An 18,175-nucleotide genomic window follows, 5' to 3' on the forward strand; every position below is an offset into this window, starting at 1 on the left:
TTTAATTTACATTTTAATTAACTAATTTTTAAAATGTTTTTTATTTGTAGATAAACTATATTATTTGATATTTCGTTTCATATTCAGACATTTTTAGAATGATCCAGATGTCCAAATACTTTTTAAGGTCAGTGTGTATATGTTTTATATATTTTATAAGGGGATTTCTAGAGGGACTGCCAATTATGTCAAACTGAGCCACTGTCATACTAGTTTAACATGGACATCTCGGTCTTGTAAATGCCAACTGGGTTCATTTCCTTCCTGTTGTTGTTTTATTTTGTTTCATTTCATCATTTTTATTACTGTGTTATTTGGATTCTTTTCAGCTTTGTGAATCTACAGAGACCCATCTTCCAATATTTTGTTCACTGTTATAAATGACATCACCCCACCCACTAGTTGATGAAATGATGGTGTAACTTACTGTAATGCAGCACTTACCACATATTTTGTGTCACAGAGAATATTGCTGTTTCAATCCAATTCTAGGGATGAAGACATGGAGTCAAGACACTCAGATGGTGAAGGGACACCTGGTTCTTACTCCCAAAAGGGCATAAAAATATAAATCATCAAGTCTCTTCCTTCCTTGACGTGTAGTAGTGCAATACTGGAATGATCTCAGGATGAACAGGATGTGTTTGTAATGGAGGCAGTCGTATGTTTGCAGTACAGTATATATTTATTATTTTAAGTGTGGTGGTGTCTGCGGAAACAACTTGACATGGACAGACTGTGCTTGAGCTGAAAAGAAAATTGCTTTATGAATTGCTAATGTTTAAATAACTTGTTCAGAAAGAGAAATCGCAAAAGCTCTTTCAACGATCGTTCATCCATTAAACAAAATTCTGTGATTATTTGTTCACCCTCCTCATTCCAAACCTGTATATTAATATTTCAGTGGAACACAAAAGGAAAAGTTGTCATATGAAATATAAATAAATAGTACAGGTTTAAGAATGAGATGAGGTAGTGTAAATTATTTCAGCGTATCTGCAACAATAATGTTTTTGAACAGCCTTTATTTGGCTTCTACCTGTTTATCTTGAAGATAGAAACGGTGCTGGCGATTTCGCTTCCAAACAACCATCAATAATTGTAGCAGAACATCTTGAAAGTACCCAGAATCCTCTCTTCCTGAACTGCCCGCTCAAGTTCTCTGCTGCACTTCTCTCTTCACTGTGTGCTGGAAGTGTCTTACACATCAGGAGAGATCATATCTCAGATGTTCATGTTCTCCATATCTCTATGTGCTATCACAAGAACAGCGCTCTCATGTGTCCACCGCTCCTCATCACATTTGGCTTTCAGTTGTTCGGGCCTTGCAGAAATATCAGTTTCAGTGTCAAGACCATTCATTTTGATATATGCAATAAAAACAGATATTTCCAGAAACAGGCTTGTGTTTGCTTATATTCAAACACAAGCCTCGTATATGATTTCTAATATTGAAATTTATGGCTGAATCTCACAAAACCTGGTAAAGGTCATGTTTCACTTCAAAATAAAAAGCTAATTATTAATTTAAGTCAGCGAAACAAATACAATTATATACATATTCATTTAATGTTTTAATCATTTAATATATTTTTTATTATGAATATATATATATATATATATATATATATATATACATATAAAACTTAAATTAAATTATTTGTATATCATAAGAATTGTTGTGCTGCTTTAAATTGATGCTGATTTCATTACATGAGTGTAAAAAAAAGACATCAAAGTGCAAAATGCAAAATAAGCTTCCTTTTTTATATGCAAATATAATTTTTTCTTTCTCTTTTTCTTTTATTTTTATTTATTTTTTTATTTTTTTATTTTTTGAGGTGAAATCTGACCTGGATTTGTTTTCATCTTCATAGATAAATATTAACACAACAAATCAGTGTTGTGTTCGGTATGTTTCGGTATTATGATTCATGTGCAATGTCAAGAAGATGCAGTATCAAATATTAAACATGAGGTAAGTGAGTTGTGATACAGGCACACTGTGAAATAAATATCTTATTTAGTGTGGTGCTGTTTGTGAAATAAACATAGAGATATGAATTATAGATCAAGAAACATAAATACTGGATCAATTTAGGACTGGAATGAATTCTTATAAAATCTCTTTTGTAATGTGATGTTGATATAAATAATAATTTAGAAGAACATGGAATGTTTGTACTTGGGGGGGAAAAAAACTTTTTTAAGTCTTTCATTGTTAGCCTTTCAGATATTGATGTATAAAAATGAGTGTATTAAACATTCTATACTGTTAGAAACCAATAACAAAGTCATTGCTTCCTTTTAAATTATTTTAAAAGCTATTTCTTAAGAAATATAGAGCATAGATAATATATATTCTGTATATGAGATGATATATATTTAATTCTTGTAGCCAAACTGTGTGCAATAAATATGCCTTGATACTGTAGCAATGTTAAACAGCACAATGAAAATTTATTAATGATTGCTTCTCGTGACCCTTCTGACCTCTGCTTGTGAAATGTGTCTGACCCCATGACCCTTTGTCTGACCTTTGTTAATAAAAAAAATCACGTCGTTGTGACAGACGTGAGCGGACTTGAAATAAATATGCTTCTGTCTTTTTTAGCAGTACTGAAGCACTAACCTTGTCTTTGTTTTTGTTGTTGTTTTTTTATTACTTTTGCATTTCAATTTTGTACAAGCATATATGTACATTTATCAATGGAATAAACTATCCAATCACATTTGTTTTTAAACCTAAACTGTGGAATTCATTATTTACTTGTGCTAAAGTCTACAATAAGTCATTCTGCAATAAATAAATGTTCAATTCATGACTATTTCATATCAGTATACATCAAAACAATATCAGATCAAATTCATATTCAATTGTCAATCATCCTATCATGTAGTCATACTGTCTTGTCAACATATATCATACCAGACATCACAAAACACATCTTTCCTTAGAAAACCGTAGTTCACTTGATAATCACACCAGTTTTGGGCCTATTAAAGTGGTTTGTTCTGCTGCCGCTTGTGCCTAAAAACAGTATCAGATGTGATTTCCAGAGAGGAAATGTTCATGTGGAGATATGAAAACATTCCTGTTTTGTGTATGAAGCTGAACGTCATTTTGATGTGCACTGGCGGCCACTTCAATGGCGTGTAATTGCTGAAATAAGCTGCCAGTAAGAGCGGCAGGCGTCGTTAGAAGCCGTACAACGTGGCCCATTTTCATTTATCAGCTCACTTATTCCCATGGGATGATGGAAATATGTCATTATATGACATAATGACACATATTTTTGATGTAATTTCTCACAGTATGCTTTTCAGATTGGACCAAACTACTACAGTTTATACCACAATCAAAGCTTTTATAGATGAAATTTGTGGCAGATTAACACTTATTTTCTCAATAATGTCTGTGTGATTTGTAACTAATAATGTCTTTCTATTTCTTGTCCTTTCTTTCTCCTTCGCTTTCTTGTTTTCTGTGAAGCTCATGGCTGTGGAAGACGAGCTGAGGGTAGGGGTGATGCCTGAGCACAAACCCCGGATGTTCGCAGACCAGGTCTGTCTTCTTATTCTGGATCTCTCCTGCACTGCTCTGTCCGTTGTTTGTCTGTCTACGTTCATGTCGGAATGCCTTTGCTCATTTGCTCTGCCTGTCAAAACGCTAGATGACTGATTTCCATCACTGATGTATGATGATTTGTAGGTCAGAACACACAGATCATAGATTTGATCCACTTGAGGAAGAGTAGCACTGAATTCTGATGCTAAAGCTGAACTATCCCAGAGGAAACTTTTTTTTTTTTTTTTTTTTTTTGCTCAGATGTTACACCTTTTCAACTTTTCCATTGTATTTTTACATTATATTTTTTGATATAAGAATGCATTCTATTATGAAAGCATACTTTTAACTTACTTACTTATACTTGTAGAACAATAAATAAATAAATAAATAAATAAATAAGCCCAAAACTTTTGACCACCAATGTCTGCTTAATTTTGGCCTTTGTAGGATTTTTTTTTAAAATACAGTAAAAACAGTAAATTTATAAAATATTATTACAATTTAAAATAACAGTTTTCTATTTGCATATATATATTAAAATGCAATTTAATCCTGTGATGCAAAACTGAATTTTCAGCATCATTACGCCAGTCTTCAGTGTCACATGATCCTTCAGAAATCACTCTAATATGCTGATCTGGTGCTTACTAAACTATTTCTTATTATTATAAACGTTGAAAACAATAATGCTGTTTAATATTTTTAAACATTTTTAATTATTCTTTGATGAATATAAAGTTCAAAACAACAGCATTAATAGATGTATTTACTGGCACTTTTGATCAATTTAATGCATCCTTGCTGAATAAAAGAATTAATTTCTTTCAGAAAAAACTAACCCAAAACTTTTGAATGGTACAGTACTGTATTTCACATTAGAAGTAACCAATGAGAAATCTGTTATCAAAAAGAAAGAATATAAAGCTGTAAAATCCATGTAACATAGCTCAGATCGTTTGCTCTTGATGCAAAATGTTTGAGTTCATACAGAAATATCTGAGATTTGATTGCAGATTTGATATCTTGGCAAATCTGAACACAGTTTGAGACACTGTTAGGGTCTTTTTCTCAGGCCAAAGTCTCCTTTTGCTCTCCATTTATTCTTATTGCTGTCTAGGAGAAACAATTTAGATATTATAGAAATCTTTCCAATGGGATAGTTCAAAAAAGTACTTCAATACGTTATGCATTTTTGAAGCATTTGCTCAGTGTTGCTTTACCTCGAGTGGAGAGATATTTAGTTAAGCATTAAACTCCGGTAGCTCCTGTAGGGACGTCAAATGCTTCATGTTTCTTTCCATGCGTCATCCTTCTTTTTACACTTCTTTTTTATGCTTTGATTTCTCATAAATGGTGCATCGCTGTATGTTTCAACAAACACCAAATTCTCACACGTCACTTGACCGCTCTAAACAAACGCTCCAGTTGGATCTAAATAGACTTCCGATTTGACTTTGAAAGGAAGAAAATCAATCAACTTGTTCCTGACAAGATAAGATAAGATAAAACGAGTGAGCTGCTGCACGTATAACTGAGGCATCAGGAAAGCTGCTGAGTGGACAGAACCGCAGACAGACGTTCAGCGCTGTCAGCACAGATTCTCCTGCAGAATACAATTAGCGTGTGAAAGAAAGCAGCTCTGTAGATGAAGCTCAGGTGGCCATCAGAAGATGTTTGGAAGAGGCCAAACTGCAGGGTTCCGGAAGGGAACATCTTTTTAACATCTATTTAACCCATTTAGATTGCCAAAATGTGAGAAGAAGAAAAAAAAAAGATTCTGTCTGGGCCTTATAACATCCTTTATCATGATGCACTTCATATAAATGCATTTCATATTTAATATATTAAATAATTTAACATTATTAATTTACTTACTAAAGTAAAAAAAAAGAAAGCTATTCATTTCATATTTGTACAGGTACATATTTGTATCTATTCAGTTAATAATAAACATAATTTTAACACAATATTTTTTTCACTGCCGGTCAAAAGTTAAAAATAATTTAATTTTTTTTTTTATGTTTTTGAAAGGAGTCTCTAATGCTTACCAAGGCTGCATTTATTTGATCAAAGATACAGTAAAAACTGTAATATTGTAAAATATTTTTACTAATGTTTTCTATTTGAAAATATTTAATATATTATAAAGTTATATTATATTATATGCTATATATTATAAAAATATTATAAAATATATAATAAAAACTATATTATAGAATATCATTTTAATATATTAAATATAATTTATCTTTGAACTTTCCGAAGCCATTACCTTAGGTTATCACTTATTACTAATGCACAGTTATTAATAATGATTCTTATTATTATCAATGTTGACAACATTTTTTTCTGATTAATCATGTGACACTAAAGACTGGAGTAATGATGCTGAAAATTCAAATTTGCATCACAGGAATAAATTACATTTCAAAATATATTCAAATAGAAAAAAGTTATTTAAAATTATAATAATATTTCATAGTATTACTTTTTTAGTAGTTTTGATTAAATAAATGCAGCCTTCTTTTAAAAAAAATAAAAATAAAAAATCATTCTGCATTAAAACTGATTATATTCTCTTCCAAAGCCACTCTGATTTCATCAAGAGAGAAGTTTGTGTTTGTAAGTCGGCTGGTTTTGAACTGTCCCGTAGTTTTTAATGATGCGTCTCTGTCAGTTCTGTGTTTGCTCATGTGCTTGGCAGACATTCACAAGCTGTCTGTTTGTTTTTGTTCTGCCGTTTTTCCCCGCCACTTTATTATGTCAGGTGCATTGAGCCAGTAACATGTCCCTGTTCACAGATTATTTGGTTTGTGACAGCTGAAGAATTATTCTGTTGTATTTGTTGAGAAGAGTTTTGTTTAGCTTGTAGCTGCATGTTGGCTGCAAAATCATTATGATGACCAACATGGCACTGAGAGCTTCGGCACAGATTTTGTTTTCCCTTTACTTATGTGGTGAGGTTTGTGTGTATTTTGATGGACATTTAAATGTTCGTCTGGAAATTTGTATGTGTTTTTGTGTGAGTGCGTGCGTGCGTATTTCCACATGCATGCCAATCCAAATGACAGACACACACTCCCTTTGCCTGCTGGGGTTGTTGGACAGGCTCACACCCTCACATACACACGATTCTCTCCTCTCCTCTTCTCCTGTCGTGTGTTGATGAGATACGGTGATTTCTCTTAGGGGAGGCGGCAGTCCATCCTAGTGCAGCCCCACCTTGCGCCCGTCCCACTGCGAATGCACAGGTAACGACTCACCTGACTGTGACCCGCCCACTCCACCCCTGTCTCCTCCCACATCCACTGTATGTACACTGGACTCGTCTACACACACTACACCTCGCCTACACAAAGTCATATGCACCTGTACTTCCCAGTCAGAGTTAATTAAACAAGAATAAATGTTGCCTTGTTCAAATCTGAAGAAAAAAAATCCTTAGTTTATGTTATGAGAGATTTGAAGATTCATACAGACGGATGGATAGATAGATAGATAGATAGATAGATAGATAGATAGATAGATAGATAGATAGATAGATAGATAGATAGATAGATAGATAGATAGATAGATAGACACAGATCAATAGAAAGAAAGAAAAAAGAAAGAAAGAAAGACCATTATAGATAGATAGATAGATAGATAGATAGATAGATAGATAGATAGATAGATAGATAGATAGATAGATAGATAGATAGATAATAGAGAAAGAAAAGGAAAAAGAAAAAGAAAGAAAGTTTGCAAAATAAAAAGAAAAAAAAAAAAAATAAACAAAAAGAGCAAGAAAGCCCAGTATAGATAGATAGATAGATAGATAGATAGATAGATAGATAGATAGATAGATAGATAGATAGATAGATAGATAGACCATTACAGATAAAAAGAAAGAAAGAAAGAAAGAAAGAAAGAAAGAAAGAAAGAGTCAATGGAAGACAGATAGATAGATAGATAGATAGATAGATAGATAGATAGATAGATAGATAGATAGATAGATAGATAGATAGATAGATAGATAGATAGATATGATAGATAGATAGATAGATAGATAGATAGATAGATAGACCATTACAGATAAAAAGAAAGAAAGAAAGAAAGAAAGAAAAAGAAAGAGAAGAAAGAAAGAGATAGATAGATAGATAGATAGATAGATAGATAGATAGATAGATAAAGAATAGATAGATAGATAGATAGATAGATAGATAGATAGATAGATAGATAGATAGATAGATAGATAGATAGATAGATAGATAGATAGATAGATAGATAGATAGATAGATAGATAGATAGATAGATAGATAGAAGTTTGTCAGATTTTGTTTGTCAAATTGTTTGTCAAGGTAACATAATAAAAACATGCTGACAAATCAGTTCTGCTGATGTAAAGTGAGACATTCTAGCAAATGATCTCCCACAGCTCTGTCTCAATCCAGTGTTTCTTGTTCATCTGAAATTATCTTAAGTAAATGTGACATTCCACATAAACTTAGGATAATTCTGAACCTCTCAACACATTTGAAGAAAAAAAAAAAAAAAAAAATTCTGTTTGGTATTTGGTGATTAATATCTGGGGAAAAACAGCTCAATGTAACTGCATTATCCCTTAAAAAGTAACACACTGTGATTACCTTTTTCATAGAACATAATGCATTAGCTAGTTTTTCATTCACCCACTGAAGCAAAAAGTCCATTAAAAACTAAGTAAAAATGATAAATTTAATAATGATACCATTTTGATGAGTGATTATCAAATGCTGAGTATCCTGAAAATCATTTTGCTGCCATGTCTTATATCAAAGAGATGCTGTTTTTTTTTTTTTTTTTTTTTTTTTAGGGGGGTGGAGGGGGTTGTTTGTTTGATTGTTTTGCAGGAGGCTTCACTTCACATCCATGCAAAATCTCATAATTCTGGCATAATCTGACACTATGTAGAAGTACACAGGGCATATGGCTCAGTGCAAGGCGCAGGACTTCTCATCACCATGTCCATTCTATCGACATCATCACCATTGCACTCTGAAACCGATGATGATGAATTCTGGGAAATCGCCGTATCTTTCTCCGTGCCACCCTGGCGGGGGTCAGGGGTGGGTTATCAGTGTGCATGAGATCCTGGACGACTGTGACTGTACTTAGTATGTGTCCATACTACATTTGCAAACATTAGAGCACTGTTGGTGATTTAGGAGTGGCGTGTAGCTGTTTCGCTAGTTTGTTGCATAGACATGCAATGTTCATGGTTGTGTTAATAACTCATTTTATGCACTGTTTCTTTTGGGTAAATGAAGACATGCAACGCTCATGTGAGGTAAAAAGGTGGATGTATGTGGTGCTGCTCAATGTATTTGTGATTTTGTTCGCTACAGATGATGGTTTTATAAGGTTTCTGGGTCCTAAAGAGCTGTAGAAACACATCAGAACATCTTAACCCATTCTTTTGAACCTAAATTATTTGACATACCAATTCAACCGGGACTTTGATTTGACCACCCAAAGAAAAGCAATGGTTCCAGACGAAAGTGACCGTTATGTGAATTGCAGTTCTGACAGAGATGCACACTTTGCTCCTGTTGTCGTCATCACTTGTCTTTCTGTTTAGTGTTGCAGCTAGATCCAAACCTCCGTTGCCCAACTCTAAATCCATATTCATTCTCAAATACTAGGTTCTGATTGAGAAGAGAAACAAATTGCACCAAAACGGAGTCAGACTGGCTTATGTTAGCAAAGCTAGCCACTTCGCTAATGTAACAGTCTGGAACCAAAGCAAATTCCTTGGTGTTAAAAACGTAGAACCCATTAAAGTTGAGCCCTTCACTCATAATTCTGGTAAAAATGAAGTCAAACACAGGTGAGTATATTTAGAATGGGAAACATATTAGCAACAAATGTTAAGTGCACATGTTGTTGTCATGTTGTTTTGTTGAATTTCTGATGCATTAGCCTCAGGTTTAACCTTAGGTTGATTTATTGCAATGTTTCCACCCCAATGCAGACTTCACTGAAAAGGACTGATCATGATGAAAAACACACTGAACATGATTTAGATATAAAATGAGCTGAGGCAGCTTTTGGCACTGCACTGCGACTCTGTAGGTAAGATTAGAGGATAAGAGCTAAAGAACAAACAGTGTCTCCACTATTTGTGAATAAGAGCTGATAATGTATTAGCCAAAATATTTTATACATATTTAAATTTATAAATTATTAAGTTGATTACAAAATAATTAGATGTATACATATAAACTGATTAAGGGGATAGTTCACCTTCAGTCGATGGTTCCCATTGACTTCCATAGTATACATTTTTTTTTTTTAACTATGCAAGTCAATGGGGACCAGCAGCTTAAGGTGAACTATCCCTTTAAGAATATAGAAAATTATATATCATCTGGAATTCTTTTCAGTGTGACTCTTTCTGCATGTTACATATAATTACATCAGAATGTGACAAGTGACTCTATTTTCTGTGAATAATTTTCAACTGAGTTGTTAAAAACAAGTACAGAACATATGATTGACTCACTGAATCATCTCTCAAACGATTCGTTCAAAAACACTAATGCCCTAGTCACACGGGGGGTCGGCGTCAACACCTCCTGTTTACTTTGAATGGAGTGATGTCAAGTGTTGCTGAAATGAATTGTGAGTCCATTGCAATCGCGTTGGGTCTGTTGCTCACGGCAGAAGTTGAAAACTTTACAACTTTTCAAGAACCAACCCAATCAGCCAATCAGATCACCTTATGCAAATACACTGGTGCAGACGCTAGCCAATGGCGTTCATGCAACACCAGAAAACTAATGTGATTGGCTGTTGTCACTATGACAGTCACGTCAGCACCAAGCTTCAGAAACAACCCTCCATCAAGTGTCAACGCCGACACCCCGTGTGAATGTACCGTAATTCATTCAGGTATGAACTAGTACTCGATACACTCATGATTCGTTAAATCATTCACTCATGATTCGTTCAAAAACACTGAATCATTCAGGAATTAAATCGACTGCTTGGAGACGCAGATTTGTTTGGAACTGTTTTCATTGGCAGTGCAAAATAGACAAATATCTGTTAATATAGTCCCTAAAACGTAAGTTACTCATACTCATAGATGCTTGTCTGGAAAAACAACACTCTTGCTCATGTGACACTGCTTAATTAACAACCGGAGCACATGAAACGGTATGGTCCTGAAAGGCTTATAAAAACGATGTGAACAACACCTTCATTTTCCCGATTTCAACTTGGAAATACTTATCTAGTTACTTGCCGTTAGTACTCTGGTGGTAGATACGTTAATGACGCTATACCACGTTTACAAAGTGAATTGTAGTCACTGTGGTTGAGCCGAATTGAGTGTGAAAACTCCCTGAAATTCTAAATAGTGGAATTGACACTGTTTTGATTTAGACAAGTGAATTTTGATATGAAATATCAAGATTTTATAAATAATCATGCAATATAATACAAATTTGATAAAAAAGATTTGTAAGATAGTAGATAGGTAGCAACGTGATTCGTTGTACAACTCTGTTTGTTGTCTTTCATTTGTATTGATGACAGAATCAAGTTTATTTTCAAGCTGTTTTAAATGAGAATTAACTCAGCTAAGAGCTTGTAGTTCTTATTTTTACAAAATTAAACAAGGCATGTTTTTTTCTCTCGAGCCCTTTGGGCTGGAATAACACTGCCAAGCACATGTTGCAAATACAAACTGTCACAACAGTTAAGATATGCTTGTGACAGCAGAACTAAAAGCACTTATATTTCACATAAAGATTCATTCTCACTTCCTGTGTTCTTTACAGTTGATCACACTGTTGCATCAGTTGCATGCTTGCATGCTTAGTAGAAGTCTCTTTAACTGTTCTTTTAAAGGGGTCATATCATGAGCAATCAGATTGAGTTACACCTTGATGTAATGACTGACAGGTGGGAATGTGAACATGTTAATGCAATTGCCGTGGAATGCATTTTCCAGTTGTATTAATATGTTAAAAAATCCCTCCATTTTATTTTTGCTAATTATGTTACCATTCAAAAGTTAGGGTTGGCAAGATGTTTTTGAAAGAAGTTTCTTATGCTCACTTACAATTTGCAATTACAATTTAAAATAGCCAAATAAATAATACATTTAATATATTTTACATGTAATGAAAAGCTGAATTCTCGCATTCATTACTCCAGTCTTTTGTCACATGATCCTTCAGAAATCATTCTGATATGCTGATTTGGTGCTCAAGAAACATAAATTATGAATATGAATATGAATCAATAAATTATAAATTAAACATATTTTTGGTATAAAAAAAGTAGACAAAAAATGAATTAGCGAAAAATGATTTATGATATGACCCCTTAATGCAAAATTAACCTCAATGAATAGTGCTCTTCTTATTTATCACATTTTGAGGATATTTACCAAAGATAATCCAATAACCAGGGCTTGAAACGTTCTGTGTTTGACAACCACTCTGGCCTTCTGCAGTGCAACCTCACAAGAGCATCAACAGCAGATTTGTAATTCCCTCCTCATCCCTCTCTCTTCCTTTTCTTTGTGTCTATCCCTCTTTCCCCGAGCGATTCTCTGGGTATTTTTCATTCCTCTGCTGTGCGACTCATGCTCCTGTTTTATTCCTCCTTTACTGCTCTTCCAATCCCTCGTCACCTCAAATCTCTCTTTCTCCCTCTCACTCTGAACCTGTGACCTCCATTTGCTTTGATCTTCCTGTTCTGTTATTTTCTATCGATCTTCTTGCCATGGGAACTTCTCTGTTTTACATTACATTTGCTGATTTTTTGCGGAATCTTCATCCCTTTTCCATCCCTCCTCCACTCCACCTGCTCTCTCTCTTCTCCTCCCCTTTCCTCCCTCTCTCTGTCTTGCTAGGAAAAGCAGCTTTCCGCCTTGGGTTCACCAGACCCCGGTGTGAGTTTTGGAGGAGAATTGACCAGCGCTTCTGGCGTTGTGGGAGTCTCCCAATTGGACAAATCCTCCACCCGATCCCCCCTGAACGGAATCTTGTCCTTCCCGTTAGCCTCCCCTCCTCATTCCCATCCAGCCAACAGAGAGTTCTCCAGCAAACAAAAATCAGCAACGGCATCGAGGGCAAGTTTGGAGGGGGAGCAGATCAATAATAACGCTGACCAAATCCAAGAGAATTTTTAGGAATTCCGAAGAAAAATTCCCATCTTTAAGGATGAAGCTTCAGCGGATGTTTTATTTTGTGCATTAGACTGAGGACAAGTGGGAGGTGGAACACACCATTACTTGCACCATCTAAATCAAAAGGGCTCTCCATTGGATCCGATATGTTATTCCAAAATCACATTTTCTTTGGATCAAATTTAAAAGCCCCTTGCACATACAGTACCTCTGCCACCATAGGTCATCCAAACCATTGGAAAGCACTTGGTTCAGGTTCCAGGTTTTTTTGACTGAGCTCCCTTATATTGTGTAAAAAAAATCCCAAGAAGCTGGGAATGACCCCAGGACCGGTGGGCAAACAAACTATACGTATGTTTCAAAGTGTATAGAGATCGAAATTTGACTCACGAACACACATGCCAGCTTTGTCTTGAGGATTTTGTCATGTCGTCTGGCTTCCCTAGTGCCTTTCTGTATCTCCTGACAGGGTTTTTAAATGAACACAAGAATAACGACAGCAGAATTACAGAAATGTTTGTGCAAACGCCGCTCTCTTCTCCAGATTGCTCACTTAGGACAGATTGATGTGTTCTTCTGCCTCAATGTAATGCTGAAAATTTCCAGCTTTGGGATACCACCATGGCTGTGGGTTTTTTTGTGGACAATGTCTGGAAAGTGCTTGTGGTCTTTGAATTGCCTCACTAGACTGAACTTGTGCAATGTTTTCTCTTCTCAATCTCAGAACCTATGTGTATTTAACTGGTGCTATGGATTCTCAAAGCATTGCTCTGTGTCACATCACCGCCTCCCATTTTGTTCATATGTGTCTTTGTCCTCCCATTTATCTCCTTACGAGCTGATTTTGACTTTCACTTTCGTTCAGTGTGTGTCTGCAACAGGAGATGAGCGCGAAGTGATCTCTGTCAGGGCAAAAACTTTTTGTCTTTTTACTAAAACAAGATGCTAGGCCAGAATGCAGTTGTGGATGTAAGGTGTTTTTTATACAGAAACATTTTTTTGTGTTTTGTCTTAAAAGACCGTTTAAAGTCAGCATGAAAGTTAACATGAAAGCAACCAATTTTCCCTCCATAATGTTACGTTTTGGAGTAAAATGGCAAGAATTGACTTTATTTTAACTATTATTAAATTCATTGGATTGTAAAAAAAAAATGGTTTTATATACTAGAATGGAGTCTGGTAGCTAAAAACAAAACCGATTTGTGATGTTTTCTGAAAAGAAAGTTGTTTCAAAAGGTGGTGCAACTTGTCTTTGTTAAAAGATTATGAAAACAGCCCTGTTTTTATATAGAATAGCATGCACCAAATAATCATCAATAAGACGACTAAGAATGTACATTGAAAAAGTAGACGACTCGCACCAAATAATCAGTACATTTACATTTATGCATTTGGCAGATGGAAAGCATTTTTTATTGCATTCAAGGTTTACATTTTATCAGTTCACACATTCTCTGGGAGGGAGTCGAACCCATGACCTACTGTTAGAGCTATGCTACAAAAGTTAACCATGGGTCCATTTTGTTTTTATGTTGACTTTAAAGTTGCTCAAGCATTTCTAAAGTAATTTTTGGTAGCGTTGAATGGTAATTTTAGGAAAGATCTTGTTAGATAACAGACTTGGTTTGTAAAATAATCAGATCTTATGTACTGTACAGAAATATTGCTAGCTATAATTCCTCATTTGAGTATCGCTGCCATCTGGTACTGATTGTATTCCTCATCGCTCACTACAAGTTGTTTTATTGTTTGCTTTACGATTAATCAGTTCATTGTCATGTTTCTACAGACTCAAGACATTCTCATGGCTTCGCTGATACAAGTCATTCATTTGTAACTCAATTCATTGTTGATTGCCTTGTTGTTGCATTGTAACCTGATACAAGTTGTAACAGCTACACCAATACAGCAGGCCTAGATGAGAGCGAGGAGATTTAAGTCGTAACTGCACAATAAAAACACTGAGCTGTACTGTAATATTTATATAGATTGGGAAGGCACTAGAGAGGAGAATGGACTGATTGCCTTTTTAGCTTTTAAGAGCTTCGAGGGCTATTTTTAAGTGACTTCTACTCCATTTAGTAATAATAAACAGGCGATTTTGTTTATGTCCCAAAAGCGGTTGAGAAAAAGTGGGATAACAGGGTTATCAGCTGAAAAAATGTGCCATGACATGAATATACCTCAGACGTAGAATCGAATGACTCAGGTAAACATTCAATTGCCTCACAGTTTAACGCAAACTGGATAGAAAAAATAAATAAATAAATACTCATTTTAAGTTGCCTGTTTTGGTAGTTAGTCCATTTCTTCTCTGAGATTAGTAGCAGTGATTGGTCAGCGGCTCATCAAGCACCTCCTCTTTTCCCTGCATCTCCAGCCAATCACAAAGCTTCGTGGAGGACAATCTGGAACCTAACTGGAGGCCTCACCTTGGACATTCTTCAGGTTGGCCAGGTTTTAATTCCAGGGCGCTGTCTCGCGATTCGGTTGGTTGACAGAGGAGAAACTGAGGCTTTGACTCTGCGCCAGAGCCGATCCAAAGAAAAAATATAGGTTCCCTTCCTCTGATGTGCCCTCTCTCTGGTATAATTCGATATGATGACCGTTTGGGATGCTTAACGTCTGTCAGATGTCAGAGAGATGACATCGCATGCAGCGCAGTGGTTCACTGAGAGAGCTGGAGAGGTTCTGAGGATCAGATCAATCTCAAAGGTGCTGTTTTTTAGGTTCTTTACTAACTTCGTGTAGGATATTGAACAGTCCTCTACTCCTCATTATGATCTTCATATGCCACATTAGCTCTGCCTGTCATACCTGCCTGTGTCTCAATCATGTCTTTTATTTTGGGGAAACTGAATATGCACAGCCATTTTTTTTTTCCTCAAGAGACGCTGATTTGTCCTTCAGCAGATTTGATAAGAGGCTGGAAATATCCGAACTTTTGTTTCCTGGTGGTTTTCTACTTCTTGACTGGACCTCACCCAGATGAGATCACGTATTTACATGCTGGTAATGTGAGACAAGAACTTTTGATCCGTAAATTTATGTGACAATCTCTTTGCAAAGAAAAATCGACAACCTGTTATTTTACCTGCTCCCCCTCCCCGCACTTTGCTACATCTTGGATCCTCGCAGACTCTTTGTATGTGAAAGAAAGATGGATTCTTTTACTTTTTAATTCTCTTTCATTTTGCTGTGGAGTTCTTGATTTCATGGACGATACCGTTTGGATGTGGAATCCTCTTATTTAGAAATTTGGCAGTCGCACGTTTGTAGGATTGTGGGTAGTTTTGCGAAGCCAAGTTGCTGTTTTAAATTGAACTTTATTTCCTTGTTTGGATGCCATTGCCGGGCAACACGGACATTTCTCTGCTTCCTTTTTAAACCACTAGACAAAAATATAAATGTTGAGAGATCATGCAGGTCGAAATAATGTTGTGGGTGACTGTGTGTATATACAGTGTGTGTACAGTCTTTGTGTATATACTGGATGTATGGATGGTTATATATAATATAAATATATATATATATATACATATACATGTATTTTGTACATAAGATATGTTTGTATATGCAGTGTACAGAATGTGTTCTTTTACACCGATTTCCCTTTTTCTCAATATGTGGAAAAAGAAAAAGCAGATCAGAACTTTGTGGGAATGAAAACTCACATTGGCGACTCGTCGGCAGAGTTATTCGAAGCACTTTTCGCTCAGGCTGATTGTACGCAGTCTGAAACTTACAATGCATCACCGTGAGTCCGCCACACGCTTTGCCGGTCTAAAGTTGCACTCATTTTCTCACTGATTGAGGTGTTTTGTAACAGAGTCTGGGTGACCAAGCAATGCTTGTACATAAATATATAAGCTTAATACCTACTGTATGTTTGCAAATATCAACTTTTCCAGACATGAGTCACCTGCTAATCTTTGCAGTTTTGCATCGCCACTTGCTTTCAATCTCAATGCGATGCCGTGCGTCAGATGAGGTTTTTTAGGATCGCTGTAGAAGGTCGATCTCGTGAGAAGACGTCCCCATTTTACTCTGCTGATCTTTTGTATGGCCTGATGCTTTATTCCCTCATTACTTGCCTAGCAACTCTTCCATGCAAGTAATCGCTTCTTTGTCCCCTGTAAATTAATGGAGTTCCCATGATGTGCCTCTTTTTAATAAACTTCAGTTGGTCTATGTCAGCCATAAGCCAATCACAGTCATCTTTCTTGACAAGCCATAAGCCCCGCCCCTAAATTTCCATTTTTGAAAAGGGCAGACACTTGGGAATTTTATTTCTTTTTGTATATATTAATAGAAAGAGTGGTATGTCAGAGTGTTTTGCCGATGTTTTTGGATTTGTTATGAATGTTGATATTCTGGTTATTGAATTATGATTATTATTGTAATAATATAATGACTGCTGTTATCATTTCATCATTCTTTAGTTTATTCAATACTGTTAAAGACTTTCATTTCTTTATGAATAAATCGGAATTTATATTTTTCGGGTGGGCTAATTATAGAAATTAAATCAATTAAACAGATGAATAAAGAAATAAATTCTTATTGAATTCATTTACGATACTGAGAATGATGTTTTATCTATCTATCTATCTATCTATCTATCTATCTATCTATCTATCTATCTATCTATCTATCTATCTATCATTCTATTTTTCGTTCTATCTGTCTGTCTGTCTGTCTGTCTGAAAAAATAAAGTTGTGGCTGTTTCAGTTGATATAATTGACGCCACTCCCAGGTTCTACAACACAACTGAAGAAAATCCACCTTTATTAATACCTTCAACTAAAGTAGAAGATAATTAGAATGAAACAAGACGGAGGCTTGTGATTTCAGTATTGCTGTGTCTTGTCAAACATGTTAAAAATGCAGCTGGCGGGTGATGCCTGATGGTCCATCTGCTAATCTGAGAACATATTAAATTGAAATGACTATTTTAAAAAGCTTGTGGCTGCATCTACAGTACTCTGAAATCTGTAGCTGCTTAATGCCTGCATAAACAGAAAAAAAAAGAAAAAAAATCAGCATAAACATGCAATTAACATATTTTTTTTTAAAACTGTCTTTGCCTTAACTTGGATGCAACGTTGAGAATAATTCCCCAAGCCCCCCCCCCCCCCCCCCCCCAATAAAAAGCACATGAAACAAATATGATTCCTAGTTGTTTTATTAATACAACATTTAATTTGAAATGTTGCATACTTTTACTCATGGTAAAAAGTTTGGAAACTATTTTTAATGTTTGTGAAAGTCTCTTATGCTCATCAAGTCAAAATAATTTCTTTCTATTTTGTATACTTTAAAATATAATCTATTTCTGTGATGCAAAGCTGAATTTTCAGCATCATTACTCCAGTCTTCAGTCTCACATGATCCTTCAGAAATCATTCTAATATGCTGACTTATCAACAATATGTAATAT

The 18,175-nt window shown here is 35.2% G+C and overlaps 1 protein-coding gene across 1 annotated transcript in view; it reads left to right on the top strand.

The window, feature by feature from the left end:
* The window catches only part of syngap1b (synaptic Ras GTPase activating protein 1b), a 110,289-nt gene extending 92,983 nt beyond the window's left edge, over positions 1 to 17,306 (top strand). The window contains 2 exon segments of the mRNA XM_042773145.1: positions 3,493 to 3,565; positions 12,459 to 17,306. Of these exon segments, the coding sequence (XP_042629079.1) occupies positions 3,493 to 3,565; positions 12,459 to 12,737 (352 nt within the window). The 3' untranslated portion in view covers positions 12,738 to 17,306.
* The last annotated feature ends 869 nt before the right edge of the window (positions 17,307 to 18,175 follow it).

The sequence above is a fragment of the Cyprinus carpio genome, chromosome A16 (assembly GCF_018340385.1).
Source record: "Cyprinus carpio isolate SPL01 chromosome A16, ASM1834038v1, whole genome shotgun sequence".
Classification (NCBI taxonomy): Eukaryota; Metazoa; Chordata; class Actinopteri; order Cypriniformes; family Cyprinidae; genus Cyprinus; species Cyprinus carpio.